Consider the following 23,363-nt stretch of genomic DNA (forward strand, 5'->3'; position numbering starts at 1 on the left):
TATCTGTAAATTACTGTTTATAGTATTAACCATATATTTTGTTACAGCACATATCCTTCTGTAGATCTGTATTTTTTCATAGTACACACACATCTGTAAATTACTCCATATTACCGCTTACTTAACTTATTTAAATCTTGTACAAACTGTATATCCTGCACTTGCTGCTTTTGCACTCTGGTTAGACCTAAACTGCATTTCGTTGCCTTGTACTTGTACATGTGTAATGACAATAAAGTTGAATCTAATCTAATCTAATCTAATCTAATCTAATCTAATCTAATCTAATCTAATCTAAATGGACGTTGAAGTGTGAGAGCTTCTGTGTACTGGTTTTTGGACTGATAAGTAATATTTCTGTCTTATCAGAGTTTAATAACAGAAAATTACAGCTTATCCAATCTTTTATCTCTCTAATGCACTCGGTTAATTTGGACAATTTAGCTATTTCATCTGGTTTTGATGAGATATATAACTGTGTATCATCAGCATAACAGTGTGTGTCATGTATATTTGTGAAAACTTCTGCTGAATAAGTAAATAAAACTAATAAAGAGAATAAAAACCCTCGCAGTAACATGATGCTGTTTTATTAAAACATATAACTGGACATTTCTTACACCAATATCTTTTATAATTATTAATGCCATGACTAAAATGGAAGCGCAGTATAGATCTGATATACAACGTTCATGGGTTAGAAAATATATTCCACTGAATCGTCCTTCATACACCAACAAAAGGAATTATTTCTGTACAAAAAGGCGTCGGCCTCATTTACAATGTCCATGCTCGGTCTGTGTGACACCCGGATACAGAATACTGGGCAGTCATACAGTGTGTGTGTGTGTGTGTGTATGTTTACAGTAAAACAATATAATATATTTGGATGTGTGTTTTCCTACAAGACACTAATGAAATGTGTACACAAAGTTTTTAAGTAATCTTACAGCCAGTGACAAAAAACAATAGGATATAACCGATCTGTAGGAGAGTTTCTACTATTATACTGTTCCCGATATCTTGTGTTTGTGTGTTTTGTGAGTTCGTGTGGTGTGTCTGTGTGTGTGTGTGCGTGTGTGTGTGTTGTGTGTCTGTGCGTGTGTGTGTCTGTGTGTGTGTTTCTGTGTGTGTGTGTGTGTTTGTGTGTGTGTGTCTGTGTGTGTGTGTTTGTGTGTGTGAGGATTAAAGGGAGTGACAATAAATGCAACATGACTATTTAATACTCATCAGCTTTAACTTAACGATGCAAATAATCCATGAGTTAATGCTAAGCAACAGCATGAGCCCTAAATATTGTCTTATAATAAGGTACACAGTTAAAATGGCTTCCTGGTGTCAATCATAGATATACAAGCTAGAGCCCTAGATAGGTGACAGAGTGCACACTACAAAGTGGACACTACTCCAGAAGTCATGTGCTGTTCATTTTTAAATAACTTTTTTGATAAATAATATGCAAAAGAATTTAGGATTTCCCCACCTGAATTTTCTTGTACGTAATTTAATTGTTATTATTTTTTAAATAAAAAAAATTAATACAAAGAAATTCAAAATACAAAGTCAGCCTCTGGATCCATAATACTCTCTCACTCACTCACTCACTCACTCACTCACTCACTCACTCACTCACTCTCTCTCCCTCAGTTACTCACTCACTCACTCACTCACTCACTCGCTCACACACTCACTCACTCACTCACTCACTCACTCACTCACTCACTCACACACACTCACTCACACACACACACTCACTCACTCACTCACTCACACACACTCACTCTCTCACTCACTCACTCTCTCACTCACTCACTCACTCACTCTCTCTCCCTCAGTTACTCACTCACTCACTCACTCGCTCACACACTCACTCACTCACTCACTCACTCACTCACTCACACACACTCACTCACTCACTCACTCACTCACACACTCACTCACTCACTCACTCACTCACACACACTCACTCACACACTCACTCACTCACTCACTCACTCACTCACACACTCACTCACTCACTCACTCACTCACTCACTCACTCACACACACTCACTCACACACACACTCACTCACTCACTCACTCACTCACTCACTCACACACTCACTCACTCACTCACTCACTCACACACACTCACTCACTCACTCATACACTCACTCACACACTCACAGAATTTTGTCGGGGTCTAATCATGTGAGCTGTTTGTGTTTAGTCTGATGGAAAATCGGTTCGCTAGTTTAGCCAGCTATCTAACACCTTTGCGAGTGAATCCTTTGTGCATGTTTTAAACAGTTTGTTTCATACAACACTTTATATTTCACTGCTCTGATAGAGAAACAACATGACAGCCGTGAAGATTCACTTCATTTCATTCAAATTGGCGTCTTCGTCTATTTAGGTCTCGGTCAGTGCTGTAACCCAAAACCTGTAAAGGTGTCTGATCCTCCGTTACACTATGATACAACAAAGGTGTTTATGAACACTTTTCTGAACCTGATATTTAAATGAAATCTCTGCTTGTGAAAATCACTACAGACTCCTGCTGTGTATCAGCGATCAGGAGGCATGGCCGACGATATACGACACGTTAGTTCTCGGATAGTTAGGAGTTGGGAGTTACACTCGCTAGCTGGAATGTTTTTTTTTCAGGAGTGTCCCAGAAAGTCCAGAATGTTCCGTATGATGCACTGTTTTGTGACTTTTCCAATAAAGATGTAAATCTAAATAGTGAGTTAAAAGCTGAACTGACCCTGAAGATCCTGATCCTGTATCATTGCACTCTGTCATAACATCAGGAGAAACCAGGCTGGATTAGAAATCAGTGCCACATCGTACAGCATTGTGTTGTGGAAAAGCACTATCATAAGTACCATCTGTGGTTCCGCTCTGTCAGCTTGTTCAGGAAGCCGGGGCTTATTGTGGTGAAACAGGAAATGAAGGATACGCCTTGAAGGGTTTGAGTAATTAAGGTCATTCTGAATGTCTACCAGACGTAATTCAAGGTGACTGGAATGATTTTCTTGAAGACGATTTGACTTGTTACTCAACACACAAGAAATAAAGGACAATAAAAGAGTCTGATTAATTTCTGTTTTTTTCTTTCTTTCTTCCTCTTTACTCCTCCTCCTCTTCCTCCCTTCAGTCTTTCAAAAGTCCATGGAAATAGAGCGCTGACTCGCATCCGGGACGCTAGTAGTGTTGTTGCTACGGACACCGCCATGGTTACGGATGCTGATGCTGCTGCATCCACTTCCAATGCTTCCTGTAGCCCCACCCACAGCCCCGCCCATAATCCCTCCAACATTCCCACCCATGGCCCCGCCCCTTCCGTAGATCTCACACGGGATTTCCTCCATGACCCGGTCCTCGATAACTTGCTCGGCACACTCGTGAGTCTGTTTGTAGCTGTAGCAGCTCTTCTTGTAGCTCCCCAGGCTGCTGTTGTTGAAGGTCTTCATGGGCTGTGCTTTGGAGAAGTCATTGTGATATGAGAGCTCCATGGAGCCGAGCGCGCTGCGGTTTTGCTTGACACTGCCAGTGCCACCGCAGTGGTGCTCATGGATGCAGCGAGATGTCGCAGAGGAACGACGCAGCTTCTGAAAGCTCTCAAGCTCTTCATTCAGCTCAGCGAGGTCAGACGAGAGCTCTTTGTCTCGCAGGGAGAAAAGCTCATAGTGTGGAGGGTCAAACACTTCCTGGATGCCGGATTTGTTAAAGACAGCTGGACGGCGTGACACCACCTTCTTACGAGGCTGCTTCATCTGGACAAGGATGGAGATGATGAGCAAAACGAGAACCACGCCAGAGGAGATACCAATAACTGTGCCGTGGGTCTTGGTAATCTGGTGGAACAAGCCCTTAGACTTCCGCTCTACAGAAACATAGAAAATGCAAAGAATTTGTTAGTCAGAAAGACAGACAGACAGACAGATTGCACATTATTTCTTCAAGGGTTTTTAAGGGTTCATTGGACAATTAAGGTCCCCATAGCATCCATAATGGTTCTACTTACAAACTTTTCTGATAGAAAAAGGCCTATCAGAATGTATTGTACACTATTTCACATTATTTCACATTATTTTAAGGGTTTTTAAGACCCTTAAAATGGACACAGCCAAACCTCCGCACCTCATCCCCCTAAGACTAAACCCGGAGATTCAGTACCACGGACAGCGCCGCTGACAGCGCGCCAAAAGCTTCAGCACCAGAGTCAGCGCCGCTTGTGCAGAATGAACAGTGAGTGAGGAAATTCGGCGGTTCAGCACCACGGACAGCGCCGCTGGCAGCGCGCCAAAAAGCTTCAGCACCAGAGTCAGCGCCGCTCGTGCAGAGTGACCATTGAGGGTTTTCTAAGAGTTCTATGAGTATTTTTCTAATTTTATCAAAAAGCAAAGTTTCCCCAGTAAGGTACTGTTAAAGTTTGTAATTTTTTTTATTTATTTTTGCTATGAGCTAAAATATTTGACTATATGGATGGATGGATGGATGGATGGAAAGACAGATAAATAGATTTGGCTATATACAGATAGTTACATAAATGGATAGATAGATGAAATATCGAATAGATGATATATATATATATATATATATATATATATATATATATATATATATATATATATATACGTATATATATATGCACATTGAGATTGAGATCATTCTGTAATGACTGATGTTCATCTGTTTGTTATTAAACAAACGCTCTTTTCTGTCCATCTCTCAGCTCAGATACAGTGACCAGCTTCTTCAAAACAGCACTGCATTAATGGGTGACTGCACCTAAAGTCTGCTCCTGATCTACTTATATAACACTGTGGCCACAGGCAAAGTTCATTCCACAAATGTCAGTGCAGTCTGCACTAGCAGAAGCTAATTTGAGGACAAACTCACCCTTGCAGTGGTTCTCGTCCCAAGGGTACACACAGTTCTGCACGCCGTTACACACTAGAGAATTGTTGATGCACATGTTGCTATGGCAGAAGAAGGTGTTTGAAGAGCAAGGAGCTGAAAGAGAAGAGCATAATGTCAATAAAATATCTTACTGAGAGGAGAAAGCTGGAAAAAATAGATATAAAGCAAAATAGCTTTCAGCCTGTTAGTGTTTAGGTTGTGTATGAGGATCTGGACATGGGTTTACTTTATGGGACAAATGTACATTTTAGTCCAGGGGCAAGATTTTGACCATGTGGTCACTTTCTGACAGTTTGATCTAATCACTCAAAGTACAAAGTACAGTGCCTGTAAACATCAGCAAAAAAATTATTATTTTTTTTTTTAATTATTATTATTTTTTACATTTTTATCTCATTTCATACAACTGAGCAATTGAGGGCCCCACTCAGGGACCCAACAGAGGTAGCTTGAAACCCAATACCTTGTGATTGGTAGAGCATGACATTAACCACTAATCTACCACAACTCCATTTGACATGGCATTCATCAGAGAAGACACATCTTAGTCTCTGAGATCAGACACATCAGACTGCTCAGCTCAAGGAGTGAATGTTTTTATGTATTTTTTACGTAAGGATATCTGATATGATTATCCTTCAAACCATGTACATGACTTCTTTACAAGAGATCGCATTATTGAATGATGCAAACCACTGATGTTATTTTATAAATCTGTCAACTCAAAACAGTGTCACAAAGTCACATAGTCCACACCCCAAACCCCGGATTACAAATATGCATCCTTCAATTAATATCATGTTTATCATAATATCAATTCAGAATTAAATGAATTGATCAAATATCCAGGTCAGTGTAGTGATAATCCTCTCATTTTATAGATAGTGTAGAGGGGTGCCAATACTTTTAGCCAGAGCACACCAGATGGGCTACAGACAGTAACTGAACACCTCCACAGTGACCTGTATGTTAGGTTTATTTATCAAGATCAGAAAGAGAAAAGATGAAAAAGCAGCCAAGTGAAAGAGAGAGAGCGATGGAGAAAGAGAGGGATGCGTGGGTAATGGAAAGTGACGTGACTGATCTAGAGGAACAAACCCTTGGCTGATTCAGCAAACCTCATCTCCTACACCTCTGCCTCCTCCTCCTCTTCTTCCTCCTCCTACTCCTCCTCTCTCATTTGTTTTTGTCTCTCTCACATCCTTTATTATGGATATTAAATAGGTATCATCTCTTTTTCACATTCTTTCTTAGTTCCACACTCTTCCTCACTCCGATCTCTTTACCACCATCAAATCCCTGCTGAACACTGAACATGAGCCACAGCCATACAAACACACACACACACACACACAAACACACACATACACACACATACACACATACACACACACACACAAACACACACTCCAGCACATTGTTAAGTGCATGTGACAGTGGGATGAAGAGGTTGTACTATGCAGTGAGCTGCAGCTTCTCCAACACTTTTACTTCCAAACTCATTAACCACTTCTCATCTCTAAATGAACACTGACTCTGGTGTGTGAGAGACAACGTGCATTGTATTGTTAATATTGTTAAATGTGAGAGAGAGAGAGCGAGAGAGAGAGAGAGAGAGAGAGAGAGAGAGAGAGAGAGAGAGAGAGAGAGAGAGAGAGAGAGAGAGAAGAGGAGAGAAGAGGAGAGAAGAAGAGAGAAGAGGAGAAAGGGAAAGTAGACAAGGCAATATTGAAGTGAGAAAGACAATGAGGAGAAGGAATGGTATAGAGCGCAAAAGAGGGAAATGAACACCAAAGGAAAAGAGAGACAGACAGAGAGAGAGAGAGAGAGAGAGAGAGAGAGAGAGAGAGAGAGAGAGAGAAAGAGAGAGACAGAGAGAGAGAGAGAGAGAGAGAGAGAGAGAGAGAGAGAGTGAGAGAGAGACAGAGAGAGAGAGAGAGAGAGAGAGAGAGAGAGAGAGAGAGAGAGAGAGACAGAGAGAGAGAGAGAGAGAGAGAGAGAGCGAGAGAGAGACAGAGAGAGAGAGAGCGAGAGAGAGAGAGAGAGAGAGAGAGAGAGAGAGAGAGAGAGAGAGAGAGAGAGAGAGATAAGAAACTAAAGATAATGTAAAACAAATTGAAAAGTTCTTTAGTTGTTCCTCTTCTGTAAACTTTAAATGTTCTTTTCCAGCACAAGTATTTCCCTTAGATCAGTAAAACATAAAAGGAAGTAAATCTTATGTCTGTTTTTGGATGCTATGGATCCTTATTTATCCAATAAACCCAGTGAAGAACTCTTGAATAAAAGTTATCTTAAATGATTGCCAAGTTGTAGATATGCTCAAAAAAATTCCACCCAGTTCATACATTAATACACTTTAGAAAAACAAGGGATCTTAAAAAAACTCAAAAGGAAAACACTTTGCTGTCGAATCTTTAAGTTGAAAGGTGAAGAATATAAATCAAGAAATGAAAGCAATGAGAAGAGAAAGAACATGGGGGAAAGAGAGAATAGGAAGGCGTGAGACAGGTGTGGAGCATCTCTCTCTGTCTCTCTCTCTCTCTCTCTTTCTCTCTCTCTTTCTCTCTCTCTCTTTCTCTCTCTCTCTGGTACATTCACAGTGACAGCCCGAGCGGCTTCTCTGCTTTATAAAGATTAATGTGTCTGTTACGGCTTTAGATTGGACTTTGTTCGTCCACCAAGAGGAACAATCGCAGCTCACAAGGCTGAACACATTCCAGACCTGACCTCACATCCCACAGGACCAGTGTCACTTCATCCAGAATACAGCGTCTATCAGGAGCCATTATGAATATAGAAGCATCTGTTTCGAGCACCGAGAGCAAGAAGCAGCAACATTATTTTTCTTTCTTTCATTTGACACAGTTTGAGGTGGAGTTTGTTCACTGTTTGATTGATGGAGGCAATAAATCCAGCCGCATCTGCCAGGTTTCAGCATGCTGCCCCGATGCTGTTTACTGCCTCTGAGATGAAGGTCACACAGCGCAATTTGAGCTACAGCACTGACCAAACAACGCTGCGTTAATTCCACTGATTATCCAACCATTTAATACAAATAATACAGATTAGCACTGGAGCAAGGCGTCCTGCTGTAATTATCATCACTTTATGCACAGCATTTTAAAAAATGTAAATATTAAACACAGGTTCTGCCAAATGACTACGCTGACTACACTACCCTTTTTTTTCTGTTCATCAAAGGCTGATAAATGATGTTCTCCCTTCCATTAAATCTAATCCATTAGCCTGGAAAATGTGTTAACCCTTTTCTGAAATGCACAGCAAAAAGAAAAGGGCTGAGCGAGAATAATGGGCTTTTTCGATATCGCTGCTGTGTAATGCCATTAAGTATAATTAACTTTACACTTTTCAGAATAGATTGCAACTGCTGCTGAGGTCTGAGCTGCTCAAACGGTACACAGGTTCAACAACTTATTCTTTTTTTTTCACTCCTGAATTTATATTAGCAGGTGAGCCAAAAGCGAACAACACAGCGATGCATCAAACAGAACAGCATAATGTGGCTAAATGTATTAAAACAATGACTACTTCAGATCTCTCAACTGCTCAGAGAACAACACAGAAATTAAATCATTTTAATGTTGATTCCAATAGCACAATATTTCACAATAAAATATTTTTAAATAAAAATAAATAAATAAAAATAATAAATAATTGTTTCCCTTTGGGGGGCAAGGTGGTTTAGTGGTTAGCACGTTCGCCTCACACCTCCAGGGTCGGGGTTCGATTCCCGCCTCGTGTGTGTGGAGTCTGCATGTTCTCCCCGTGCCTCGGGGGTTTCCTCCGGGTACTCTGGTTTCCTCCCCCGGTCCAAAGACATGCATGTTAGGTTGATTGGCATCTCTGGAAAATTGTCCGTAGTGTGTGATTGTGTGAGTGAATGAGAGCGTGTGTGTGCCCTGTGATGGGTTGGCACTCCATCCAGGGTGTATCCTGCCTTGATGCCCGATGACGCCTGAGATGCACAGGTACCCCGTGACCCGAGGTAGTTCGGATAAGCGGTAGAAGATGAGTGAGTGAGTGAATGAATGTTTCCCTTTGGACAGTAGATGATTAAATGTGTCTTGATGTTTGGTTAGATTCCATTAAAACATTTTAAGCATTTTACATTTACATAACATAACTTATCCAAAACCCGAAGCTGAGCCAGATTTTACGACGCCGGTAGAAACCTTTGTCACGTCACCTTTCACTGTGGCTAAAATCGGAGCGCAGAGCTGCAGGCTGAGGCAGATCTATCTTTTATATATTTCATGTATCTCTGTGCTGCAGTGCCACCTGCCTGGAGCCCATTAAAGGATAAAATATGAATGAAGTTTCAGAATTTTCTTAATCTGACTGGGTTTTAAAGATTAGAGCTGGATTAGAGCTCTCCAGTCAAGTCCAGCTGGTTCTCTTAAGAAGCTGTAATATTATTAGATATACTGTATACAGCTAAGACTATAGTCCAAAAAACACTCAGTTATCTCACTGATGTCCACTGATGTAAGTGTGTAATTAATGCAGACGTCATCATCCAGAGCGACGCAGAAAAGTGCTTTGAGGTCTCTATCAGTGAAACATCAACACTGGTTTACTAGGTTATAGACTGAGGATCCTGTCAAAATAAAGCTCTGTTAGAACAGAAAAGAGTCTTGCTGTATACCTCCCTCTTACCCTGAGGTACAGTAAGAGGTAGATCTGAGGGTGTGAGCAGCAATGTGAGGAGTGATAAGAGCAATGTTGGCTGTGATGTTATAGGAAAAGAATCCACTTCAGTTCCAGCTTGAAGTGGTTGTTTTTTTCACGCCATACCTCTACCACTGCAATGTGTAAATTATTCTTTAAAGAACAGCAGGAAAAAAACTTTATAACCAACTGTAGTTACATTCAATGCAACATAACATCCACAAAACAAGAGAGTTCCTGGTCTCACTCCTGGTTATAACACCTATAAACAGTCCTTTCTTCACCAGCCTCTTGTTCTTCTCTGTCTTGGAGATGTCTGAGATGTAAGATGGATGAGGAGTCGAGTGAATAAATAATAAAAAAAAAAAGTCAGGAAAAAATAGAATAAAATAGAATACTTGAATTTGTTCTTAATGTCAGCTCTATCATGTTGATTAATCAATTTGGTCCCGCGTGTTAAAGTCAAATAAAGAATTCATAACAATAAATTATGCACGAAGCCTCGCAGATAAGGGACAGGAACTATGACGTACCTGAGCTTTCAGAGAGGAACGTTTAAATCTTTGCAAAAGTAAAAAGGGCATTTTGAGGTTTTCTTTATAAAAATGGAGTCCAATTGTTTTGTTAAACTTCAAATATTCTGATTATTTCTTTTAACATGGACTCGTTTTATTTCAACTTAAAGTGTTTGAAAAGATAAAATAAAACATCCAGCAATCCAACCAACCACCTATTATAAATCAATCAAAACATCATCCATCTATTCAACTATCCATCATATGTACATCCATCTAACCATCTGATTTTCAATATGTCTTTCTCAGAGTTTGTCTTTCTGTCCATCCATCCATCCATCCATCCATCCATCCATCCATCCATCCATCCACACACCAATCTATCCAGCCATCTGATTCTCAATATCTGATTCTCATACTGTCTAAGTATCTAGGATGGATAACTAATATCTACCCATTCATCTAGTTATCCATCCATCCATCCATCCCTCCCTCCCTCCATCCATCCATCCATCCATCCATCCATCCATCCATCCATCCATCCATCCATCTATCCATCTGATTCTCAATATCTGATTCTCATATTGTCTATGGATGGATAACTAATATCTACCCATTCATCTAGTTATCCATCCATCCATCCATCCATTCCTACATCCACCCATCCATCCATCCATCCATCTAGAAAGAGTCTGACAAGCAAATGATTGGAAAGATAGATGGATGCATGTTGTATGGATCTGTTTAACAATCTTTACACCTTGTGATCTGTAAGTTCATTAAATCCTCCATCCATGCATTTGATCTGCTTTTCAGGAAAACTGTCTGTCTAGATACACATTTTTTTGTTTGCCATCTATTAATCTAATCATCCATCCAACTAGTCCTCCATCTATCCATCTGTTTTGCATAGTTGAAATCTCTACTGATTTATTTATATCCCTTCATCCACCTCAGCTATTAAAAATATATACTTACGGTCAACGAAGGAGGTGAAGAGCATGCGGAAGCGGCTGAGGCGACTCGTCTCATCGGCCCACATGCGCACGACTCCCACTCCGCTCTCCAGCATCACGTCATTGGCCACCGTGCTGCAGAACTTCGCCTTTAGGTTCTCGATGGCGCTGCTGCCGTCATAAATGGCCACAAAGTTCCTCTTGCACTCATTTGAGTTCTCCATCTGGTACTCCAGGAAGCGCAGGTAGATCTGCCGGTGTGAAAAAACGTCTTAAGACGAGCTGACTTGCATATGCGACATGGAGAATCACTCGATGATTTATTACCTAAGTATCAGTACACACTGCACTGCAAAAGAAGAACTGCATAAGCAGTATTTACAAGATTATTAGAGCTCGGACTGCAGGAGGCTCAGCTTGCAATATAATAATCACACACACCATATATCAAATTCTGTTCATGCCAAGAACAACCAACCCTGAGCCAGCCGAGTGTGTCTTTCACCCTCAGGACACTCCTGGCTGCCCAGAAATGCACAATCGTTTAATGAGCTGCAAATTAGTTTATCTTCCAATACTTGCTTGTTCTGTCTATTCATTTATCACCCTGTAGACATCACGCAGGTTCTCCATGACAGTTATATAAACTTCTGACACAGATCCTCATCCTCCCACACTTTAGTGTCAATTAGGACAGAATCCTCTTCATGAGTATCAGCTACTCACTATGTTCCATCAAAAAACTCATATTATGTTGGTTTTTTCAACAACTCTACAGTTTGCCTCCATTAATGCTCTAGATCTCATGTATCATCTCATGTATCATCTCATGTATCATCTCATGTATCATCTCGTGTATCATCTCATGTATCATCTCATGTATCATCTCGTGTATCATCTCGTGTATCATCTCGTGTATCATCTCATGTATCATCTCATGTATCATCTCGTGTATCATCTCATGTATCATCTCATGTATCATCTCGTGTATCATCTCATGTATAATTTCATGTATCATCTCAAATGTACATGTTCCGCAAGCTACTAATTACATGCATGTTCTTATGTCCAATGTGATTATATGCTATTGACTGCTATGGGAATTGTACTGAAGTTAACAAAAAAAATTAACTTAAATATCTTTATCATGTCAATCTGTCCTATCCCTTCACCCATACATAGATCATCCATCCATCCATCCATCCATCCATCCATCCATCCAATCATCAATACTTCTTCTTGAAAGCCTTACCTTTATGTCTGTTCTTCCAGTCATGTATCCATACATCAGTTCATCCATCCATCTATCCATCCTTTTATAAGTCCCTCAATCATCCACCATTTATCCATCAGCTCAATCATCCATCCATCTATTCAACTGTCAAACTGTCTCTCTGAGAGCTATTTGTTTTTATTGTCTAACCATCCATCCATCCATCCAAACAGCATTATACAGCATCTATTTCTCTACACATGTCTCTGTCATGTCTATCTGTATTTCAAGACTTTGCACAGTGGAAGATCTGATTATTGTCACTCATGAAAAATAGTACGAGCTAGAATCCCTTTGGAAGAATTTGTGTGAAACCAGCTGAATGTTCTCTTCCGTCTGCTTTGTTGAATGTGTAAATGTGTGCAATCCCACTGCCATCTTAAAGCCTCCCAACTCTTACTCCTGCACCTGCTGAGTCTGCTCTTCCATTATTTCTGCCTCATCGGCCGAATACCTGCTAGCTCTGCACTGCTAATTTAAGCTCGCCTTCAACAGTCTCCTCATCACAGGCGAGCAGTCAGAGGCCTGGCAATCCCCTGTGGTCTAATCAAGGCTGGGATTCATGGTGGCCAGGGTTTGGGGTGTAGGGAATGACAGAGATGCACTGATGAAAGTCACCTTGGATCGAGGAGGCGCTCGGATCGTCCAGATGCAGTCCAGAGCTTCACCGGGTTTCACTTTTTCCTCCTCTTCAACCTGGCTGGATCGTACGAACCCGTCTGAGCCACTGATCTCGAACTGACAATCTGAAATCATTAATGTAAAGACAAAAGACTGAAAGTGAGAGAGAGACAGCGAGAATATTGAAGAACGAGAAGAGTTGAGGAAGAATCGAGCACAATTAGGGGTTGAAGATGAAGGGATAATAAAAGAACTGGGGGGTAAAAATAAGACTGACAGAATCTCAGACATGGAAAGATACCCAGCATGATGGATGACGGAGTTGAGAGTGCTGGTAAAAGATAGCCGGCTGACAGACTCACAGCACAGAGGGCTCTTCAGGAGGAATTGAATGAGGTGGTGAAAGATGGAAAGTCTTACCCGGGATCGGATTTAAGAGTCCGCCCACGTGCAATTTAAAATCCGGGTCTGAAATGATAAGACAGGCACAGAATTATTTAGATATCACAGTGCAGAATTTCAGGATACTGAGTTTAATACAGCAGCAGGTGCTGAAGCTCAAGCGGGAAAACCTGAGGCTCGATCTAAACTGTTTAACGTGCAGAAGCCTAAACACACTGAAATGACGACGCAACAACAAAATATCCTGTTACACTTAGTACTCTTTGGTGTGACCGAATCTACTTTAATTTACATTTATTTCTATCATATTTAACCAAAAAAGTTCCATTACGTTAAATCAGAGATGTCAGATGATGGAAAGAAATATTTGCAATTTTACACATGATTCAACAGCATTTTAAAAAGAGCTGAGCGCTACCGAGCGTTACGGCACGTCACACACCCTCCACCAAAACAGATAAACAAGTGCTTAATAAAAAGATAGTAAGAAAATCTGTCAGGCGGAAAAAATGTTATGGTGACATTTTATTTCATGATAAAATGTCATGGCCTTTGTATATAGAGCTCCCAGGAATATACAGCTGATGTTTATTAAAATAAATTATAATAAGTTTGTTGCTGTAGTTTTGCACTCATGATATTAGGATGTAACTCATGGATTAAGTTTATAAAATATAAATAAAGTACTGAGCATAAATATTTAGTACCTAACCCTTAAGGCATGTTAATAATATTGTAATAAAGTTTTAGGACCTTCATCATCACCAGTTAATGATTTAGAAACACAACAAAAGATATCAGTATTCTAAAGCAGACAAAATATTTAACTAGCAAGCAGTTTGTGTAATCTGAGTGCTCCAGATGATGACTCAGTGGTCCACCTGCTATGTAGGTGTATTTGACGCGAAAGCCGAGGCCCTCGAGCTCTTCATCGCTGGTGAACTTGATCCACATGAAGCGGCCGGTGGATGTGACCAGGCCGGGGCTCTTCGGGCCGCAGTAACGATCGATGAGTGGTGAGAAACCGAAGGGACCATCTCTTATCTCCAGGTGATCGAAGCGGCATTCAAACGAGGGCTCGATGTAATAGTTTTTGTCGAAGACCAGCTGGATTCTCTGGCGAGGCAAAGCTGAGAAGAGAGAATGTAAAATGGGATTTAGCTTCTTCTATTTTTTTGAACGTGTGGGAAGCCACACAGCCACACAGGGTAGTGTGCTTTAACCTTTTACTGCTGCAAGCCATCATGCTCACATCGCTCTAAAGCACACTTCAACAGACTCAAAGGGTCAATATAATAATACCACGGATTCAACGGATTCAACCTTCCACCCACACATACACACACACACAAACACACAAACACAGAAACACACACATGCACACACACTTTTCTAAAGATGATGCAATGTGTGCTAACTTTTGTATTACACTTATATGGGAATATGGAAATGTATTCCAAAAATGTTGCACATCGCTGTGAGCGCACGGTCGGATCCAATACGTCTCATTATGCGCTCATCTGCAGAATTATTGGCATCCTTCAAGAAAATGAGCTGAAATGAATGACACATGCAATGACTGATATTTTGAGCTTAAACAAACACAGATGTCAGTTTTGTTTTTTGAAGTTTTTTCATTTTTCCCACTTTTTTAGCTTTCAAAAAAGATTTTTTTTACAATAACTAAAAAGAACTAAAAACTAAAAATAGTTTAGAGATGACTCAATAAATTTATCTAACCAGCCCAGAAAATGTCATAACACACCTGATATTCCTTTATCCTTTATAAGTCTTTATAGTCAACTGTATTCTAAAATATTCCATATTTTATACTTTTACATTAAGAAAGAGATTAGCTCAATAAATACAGTTTAATCTGTCATTTAAAGATAAACAGCGCTCAAAAGCACTGATTTACTCTTTAGATTTTTCTCTACCAAAACTTTATCACTCCAGATTTAACAGCGTGCGTTTCAAATGTAGTAAACACAAGCATAGTGATCATTTTATTAAATAAATAATCCATTTTATTGTGTTCATTCTGCGATCTTAATGTCCTTTAATTTATTCTTTTTTACAAGTTATTCAATATTTTATCATTTTATAATCTTGATGATTTCTTATGTATTAACACATTCTCCAGTCCAGGAAAACAAACAAAAAGAAAAAAGAAAAGCCCCTCCTGAGTTCGGTGGACTGTTCCTCACTCACTGTATCATCATACTTGGGGCATTTGTAATCTATCTGCCACTTTTAATTTGAAAATATTTTTGCAGTTTTTTTGTTTTGTTTTGTTTTTGGCTTTTGGTGCAAAAAAAACCCTAAAAATTTCGGGTTCTCTCTGTATAACATAGAATACAAACGCACAATAAGGTGTGAATCAGCTTGAATAGTGAACATATGACGATTTACTTTCTTCTTGGATGAATTATTTAGCAGCTGTTCAACAGGGGGCGCTCTTACACCAACAGTCTGATCTGTAAGTGGGGATTTTGTCACACAGCGAGACAGATTTAGAAGAGCACAGATTTTTGGTTGAAAGTATAAAAAAAAAGACCATATGGCCCACAAATGTGAGGTTGGCCCTGATTGGTCAAAATGTCTAAGCGATGTTTCCTTCAAGAGACTTTTATAAATGGTGTCGTCGCTGTTTATTTGAGGTCGGCATTAATCACTCTGTGTTAATTAATAACTCCTGTCTTTGACAGCAGGGAAAGACTAGACCATTGGCTAATGTAGTGATCCGTAGAGGTGTGTTGATTTTTTTTTTTTGCCTACCCTCGAGGACATAGACACACTCCTTGTTAGGTGGGTAAGTGTTGGGGTAGTTGGGGGACATGAACTGGCCTCCGCTGATGGTTTTGGTCCAGATGCCACACTGCTCGTTTTTGGCTGGAGGGCCATCTTCGTTCTGCGTCTCTGTGAAGAAGGATTGTCGAGATTGATTTAGACACTCGAGAAAACAATAACTTTAGGCATGAGCTAATGGCCTGAAAAGAGTGACAATCACATAACAGACAACAGATTTTTAGTCCTGATAGACATTCGTTTATTTATTTCTAAGTATCATCACAGCTTGATGATTATTCTGCACCATCAGTAAACACAACACCTGATTACATGATTAATAAGTAAATGCCACTCTCTGGTTTATCAAAGAAAGCACTTTAGTCTCTTTGCAAAAATGTCCAATCTACATAATGGCATTCTTGGTTAATAGAGACGCTGACATGGCAGTGAGGATGCTGTGAACCGTACCTCTGATTTTTTGTGCCAGAGCAAAGCCCTCTTCTATTACAATGAGAAGAATCCAAGCTGTGGGGAAAAAGAAACTCGGTCAACGGCATCAACACAAACACTTTACGATAGCAAAGGCAGAGGGGAAAAATAGAACAGCAATCATTTTTACGGCGTAGTTTCCAAAGTTCATTCGTTAGCTCTTTATGACTGCCGTTAATAATAACGCTAATTACTGGATACTATTTATTTATCTTCAGGTCAGGATCGCAGTGAGTCCTGAGAGTATTGAGAAGGAGGCGGTAATAAAACACTGCATAGGAATGAATACTCACAGAGGTCAGTGGTCCCTCAGTGGTGAACACATTTGGCTACTGATTTTAGGGTTGTGAGCTCAAATTCAATTCAAGCAGCCAGTGTTAGCCCTCGTACACTTTAACCTCAAGGGCTCAGTCATGAGGCATGAGTAAAATAATCTGGACTGAAATGGAGACCTGGAGCTATCAAATATATGGAAAACTGGTGAACATTAACGACAAATTGTCTGTGTTTTGAAATTTGCGGATTTGTCCCAAGCACTGGACAGTATTACAGTATTAAATCTAAAATACTCTGTAGCAGTATTAGGACCTGATGAAATCTTATCATCTGACCTGCTTCATAACAGCCTGACAAAGAAACAGACAAGAAGTACTAGAGTTACTAATTAAAGATGCTAAATGATTCTCCTGCCCATATAAAACAAAAAACCCACAGTTAAGGTCTCCATCAACAAAAAAAACACTTCACATCCAGGTCACGTGATCTCTCACTATCAACTTTACCACCTCATTTCTACTATAAATGTATATATAATGATAAGAACATTTCCTCGGCATCCCCATAAATGGTCTTAAAGGCACATCCAATAACCTGCCTCATTTACATATACGTCCTCAATGACTCACTGTTCATATATTTTTAAATACATGTCTACTTTGTGTGTCTGTGTGAGTGTGTGTGTGTGTGAGTGTGTGTGTTAGCCTCAAGCTCCCTCAAGCTGCTCTACTCTAAAATGAAGCTCCATAATCTCTAAGTGTGTCTGAAGGGTTATGTTTGACAGGATTGATCCATTCTGTGGTCAGAGGCCAATGGCATCGTGGGTAGAGAAAACATATGAGGACATCGATCATGAGTCAAGTCCCCTATTACAGCCCACACACCATGAAAACGGCCGACAAGGAAGCTTTTAAACACGGCTCTGACGCTTTCAGCTCGACGTGCCGTGTCACGTCCTGTCACGTCACAAAAAACACAGAGATCGTACATTATTTAGCTAATTATAAATGATTATTAGGTAAATTCCAGTCAACTTCTGCTTCTCTGAATTCCACTGTATATAAAAGACTATTTTTCACTGCACACATCCTTTATGTTTATTCGGTGCTCCTGCCTCTAGCAGTAAAGGATATAAAAGCAGATGGTAAAAGAACATTCAGAGTCATAAGAGATAATCTGCTGAGTACGTTCCTCGCACTAAAATCAGCTCAAGCATAATTGAAGTAGGTCAATAAAATATCTCTAAAGGCCGTTCTGTATTCAGCTCTCCTGTGCGAGACGGAGCACTAATGTGGCGATAAGCTTTAATGCCCATATTCACTTTTCGGCAAACTATCCGTGTGTTTCGCTGATAAGCCTCTAACTATCTGTGATTTATCTGTCTCTGCTCTGACTGTCTCAGACTCACAAGCAAATCAAGCGGAAAGCCGGGATAATATCAGGCCGGACCTTTTGCGGCCGTCAGACGAAGCAGAAATCAGAGACGTCTTCTGAAGTAACAGCTCTGACAGATTTGGATTGGGGACAGCGACACAACTGGGACTTTAATTTCTACAAGGTTAAAGGGAGACGTTGTCAGGCTATTACGGACTTATACGAGTCGATATGATTCAGTTAATTGCACAGACACATGCCCGAAGGTGAGCTTTTTTTCTGCAGGGCTGAGAAATATGGGGAATAAATATTTGATATGAATTTCAGCTTTAAATTCTTTCTGATTACAGAAAAGCTATTTCTGCTTTTACCCTTTCAGCTTGTAGGGATTTGTTTATCTTAGATAGCTCTAAACGTGTGAGTTGATTAAAAGCATAAGTGAATTGAACAAAGCTATAAGAGCTATAATAGAATCCCTAAACTAATTCTGATCTAATGATCCCACTGGCAGTTTTCCACTGAATGGGTCATTTCAATTATACATATTGACTTAATGTAGCTACTCAGCGCTAAATAAATGATAAATGAGAGACACTAATTAAATGAGAGACTAATTCATTCGAAATAAAACCCAAAGTTTGCACCACTTACATTTGGTGCATTTTATGTGTATTATTTCTGCTCTGAAGCATAACGTATAAGGGTTTTCTTTGTTCCTGCTCTCTCTCACTCACTCATCTTCTACCGCTTATCTGAACTACCTCGGGTCACGGGGAGCCTGTGCCTATCTCAGGCGTCATCGGGCATCAAGGCAGGATACACCCTGGACGGAGTGCCAACCCATCGCAGGGCACACACACACTCTCATTCACTCACACAATCACACACTACGGACAATTTTCCAGAGATGCCAATCAACCTACCATGCATGTCTTTGGACCGGGGGAGGAAACCGGAGTACCCGGAGGAAACCCCAGAGGCACGGGGAGAACATGCAAACTCCACACACACAAGGCGGAGGTGGGAATTGAACCCCCAACCCTGGAGGTGTGAGGCGAACATGCTAACCACTAAGCCACCGTGCCACCCTGAATTGAAACAGTAAGCCATTAAAAAGTAAAATGTTTGCCGGTTCAATAATTACACATTAAACACTGCGATAGTGACTTTATCCTGGATCATTTATCTACGGATCACACTTCTATGGAACAGCCATTTTCTCTATAATACTCTGAGATAAACAGACATGTAGATTTCTAAATTAAATCTGGAGTTCATTAAAAACAAAATGGATTAAAAACTACTAATAACTCATTTGAAATTCTTTCATATAATAAAAACTCCAAAGAGATGCTTTATACTAATAGAACTGAGCGAAACTGTTAAAGCTAAACTTCATCATCTCCTCCTTTACCTTAACAATTAATTAATGAATGCTGGAGCTCCTGCATTCCTTTTCTGGGCCTCTCTAATGCTGTTGATGTTAGGGGGCGTGGCCTGTTGTCTAGGTGATCATAGATCAAACACAAGCACCAATAAGCTGACTCGTCACTTGTCATGATTTATACAGGGTCAAGTCATGATTACAGATCTGTCAACTGTCATGATTACACATTTATTCCCTTGAAAGATGGCTGTGGTTTATCTTTAAATGGCAATTTGGGTCCATTTACGTCCCTGAACAGAATTTTTTATATATATAAAGTACAGTGCCTGATGCAAAAGGTGAATTTTTTTTTTTTGATTGATTGATTAAATAATTTGTCTGTCATGGAGCAGGAACATAATGATAAACTAAGTCAGGTCCAGGTTTTTAGACAAAGGTTAACAAAATATGTATAGGACAAATCTGTGTCTTATATATCTTACAAATCCCATTTTATTCTCCTAGAACTGAGAGGAATCCATTAAAAATATATACGACACTGTTGATGATGATTTATTCTGCATTGGCTTAATACAATTCATGTAACTCTAAATGAGTTGCACAGGAGTAATAGATCATTCAGAGATTTGGTGATTTGAATTAAAACATTCATTCACTCACTCATCTTCTACCGCTTATCCGAACTACCTCGGGTCACGGGGAGCCTGCGCCATCTCAGGCGTCATTGGGCATCAAGGCAGGATACACCCTGGACGGAGTGCCAACCCATCGCAGGGCACACACACACACTCTCAATCACTCATGCACTCACACACTATGGGCAATTTTTCCAGATGCCAATCAACCTACCATGCATGTCTTTGGACCGGGGGAGGAAACCGGAGTACCCGGAGGAAACCCCCGAGGCACGGGGAGAACATGTAAACTCCACACACACAAGGTGGAGGCAGGAATCGAACCCCCAACCCTGGAGGTGTGCGGCGAACGTGCTAACCACTAAGCCACCGTGACCCCCTGAATTAAAACAGTAAGCCATTAAAAAGGTTCTTGCATTAGTCACAATTCTGTTCATATCCCTGATGCAGCAGTGATGCAGCAGCGCTTTAATGCTTTACTCGAGCACACCCACATCTTCATCTAAACACTCTTCTCAAGCTTCTAAAGATTTAACTTTCATGCTAATCTCAATGTTAACCCATATAACTAGATCACTAAGCCGTAAGTCAGCACATTTTACAGGTAATATTCATTAATTGTCAGCTGAATCTCTCATTAATCTCATTAATATGACGCTCAGTGTTACTATCAGACTCTAATAATAAGCTCGTGTTGTTTTGTTGTTCGGAAGCAAACAGCCTCATTCTGTTCTGCCTCGTGTCTGAGATCGCGGTCATTACTTGTCTGTGACGTCAGCACGACACACAACTGCTAACTTCTCACCAGGATCAATAACCACATCAGAAACATTTGAATATAAAAGATCTCTATTAAAACTCACAGTTAAACTGATAACGATTATTTCTCCTATCACCTTGTGTGCTCATGCATCCGGATAAGAACCACAAAAAAAAAAGCAGAATAAACGGGAGATGAGGTGGTGAAATGAAACCTGGCATACAATCCCGGGAGGGTTAACGGCAACGTGAGCGCACGAGGCAACGGGAGCTGTCACTTAGGCACGCGCTCCCGGTGATGCGGCGCGCGCGCGGCGAAGTTACCCGAAGCGCTGCGCAAAGCACACGACCAACCGCGCATAATACACACAAATCATCATATACACCAATAAATATTACTTCATTCGTATCTAAAACGCGCTCGCTAATTAAATACCACGTGAAATACCTTAACAGCGCGTTAAATTCCGTGCAATACGACAAAGACAGACGCCCAACAGTCCGTGCGCTCTCGGCGAGTACAAACGATTCCGAGAGAAATCACCAATCGTGCTGTTTAATCCATGTTCTGGATCGTCAAACTGATTTATGATGAACTATACAATAAAATACACGCTATGCTACGAGAAATGTCTGAATCGGACATAATAATAATAAAAAAAAAAAATCTACCAAAGCACAGCGCGTGCACAGGAAACGCATCATAATTTACCCGAACTGAAATCTAATCTATATCTAATCTAATAACATTAAATCGTTTGGATATTTTTTTTTTATTCTTTAGAACCCTTTATTATCAGGACTTTATTAGCCATGACTAGTTTAGTGCAGTAGTGCCTTCTTTATTGAACAGTGAAACAGACTTTACGCATCACAAGTAAGAAAGAAATGAATAATCTCCACTTCAGCAGACACAAGCAGATTTATTTTAGATCATTATTCTACGCCTGTAGGTGGCGACTCTTGATTTATAATGATTAGCAACTTGTTATTAAAATCGCTTACTATTGGATCTGTTGGTAAAGAAATACAGAGATAATAATGTTGAAGAAAAGCCTCGTATTGTGATGCGTTTTTTAGGCTCCTGCACATGTAATACACATAAACACAGAAACTCACCTCTGTGCATTTCCTCTCCCTGTTAGAAGCTGATTTTTTACCCGTTTGTTTCCTTTGTAGCTTTTTTAAAAGCTTTTGTTTTTATCTTTCCATCCTTTTCAATGCAATCCGATGCATTTCAGTTCAGATTTTCTCAAAAATCCCAACTTTTCTGCGATCTGGTTAATCCCATCTCTTCCACAGATGTCAAAAGGCACATCGGATGATATTCCAGATGCAGAAATGAGTCCTTGGCTGTGAAAGACAACGCTGTTAATCCCATTTAGAAATGTTCTTCTGAAATTCCCAGACACAAGGTTTTGCCCCTGGATCCAGAGCTACAAGGAGAGAAAGCGCTGTTTGGCTTAAATGAGCAGCTGCTTGTAGGCATGCAGCCCTTTAATGCTCCCTTATACCAGAGACCCGAGACAGCTCACACACACACACACACACACACACACACACACACACACACACACACACACACACACACACACAGAGCGGGAGTCTCCGCCTATGGAAATGGACGCGAAGACGCTGGGCGATATGGAAAGCCAAAGAATCCATAAATCCGGCGAATGCCTGCGCTAAGATTATTATTGATTGTTTACTGACACAATTTCAGGAAGATCAGAAAATAATAAAATGACAGCATGACAAGTGACATGAACACAGAACTGAGATCACCTTATAGTTTCTTGATGAAGCAGCAGGAGGAATGGATGCAGGTTTAAAGTATCATGATGATGCTCGGGTAGGTTGGTAGGTGAGATACCTAGAAGAGTTCTTCAGGAAGAGTAACCTAGGTGAGATATCTAGAAGAGTTCTACAGGAAGAGTAACCTAGATGAGATACCTAGAAGAGTTCTACAGGAACAGTAACCTAGGTGAGATACCTAGAAGAGTTCTACAGGAAGAGTAACCTAGGTGAGATATCTAGAAGAGTTCAACAGGAAGAGTAACCTAGATGAGATACCTAGAAGAGTTCTACAGGAAGAGTAACCTAGGTGAGATACCTAGAAGAGTTCTACAGGAAGAGTAACTTAGGTGAGATACCTAGAGGAGTTCTACAGTAAGAGTAACTTAGGTGAGATATCTAGAAGAGTTCTACAGGAAGAGTAACCTAGGTGAGATACCTAGAAGAGTTCTACAGTAAGAGTAACTTAGGTGAGATATCTAGAAGAGTTCTAC

The 23,363-nt window shown here is 40.3% G+C and overlaps 1 protein-coding gene across 1 annotated transcript; it reads right to left on the reverse strand.

Annotated features, from left to right (window-relative positions):
- Nucleotides 1-589: 589 nt before the first annotated feature.
- Nucleotides 590-22,609, reverse strand: LOC132839031 (neuropilin and tolloid-like protein 2). The gene is made up of 9 exons (XM_060859771.1): nucleotides 22,195-22,609; nucleotides 16,624-16,680; nucleotides 16,144-16,284; nucleotides 14,247-14,495; nucleotides 13,384-13,431; nucleotides 12,961-13,088; nucleotides 11,092-11,320; nucleotides 4,889-5,002; nucleotides 590-3,869 (listed from the first exon to the last, which is right to left on the reverse strand). The coding sequence occupies exons 1-9, from the start codon at nucleotides 22,202-22,204 to the stop codon at nucleotides 3,145-3,147; spliced, it is 1,701 nt and encodes a 566-aa protein (XP_060715754.1). The 5' UTR covers nucleotides 22,205-22,609; the 3' UTR covers nucleotides 590-3,144.
- Nucleotides 22,610-23,363: the final 754 nt, after the last annotated feature.

The sequence above is a fragment of the Tachysurus vachellii genome, chromosome 23 (assembly GCF_030014155.1).
Source record: "Tachysurus vachellii isolate PV-2020 chromosome 23, HZAU_Pvac_v1, whole genome shotgun sequence".
NCBI lineage: Eukaryota > Metazoa > Chordata > Actinopteri > Siluriformes > Bagridae > Tachysurus > Tachysurus vachellii.

What these genes read in the sequence shown, in the direction of transcription:
- LOC132839031 (XM_060859771.1), bottom strand. An exon ending in TCTGGCACAAAAAATCAGAG is followed by an intron (nt 16,285 to 16,623) that starts GTACGGTTCACA and finishes CCTTCTTCACAG; the next exon opens with AGACGCAGAACGAAGATGGC. An exon ending in GGACGAGAACCACTGCAAGG is followed by an intron (nt 3,870 to 4,888) that starts GTGAGTTTGTCC and finishes ATGTTTCTGTAG; the next exon opens with AGCGGAAGTCTAAGGGCTTG.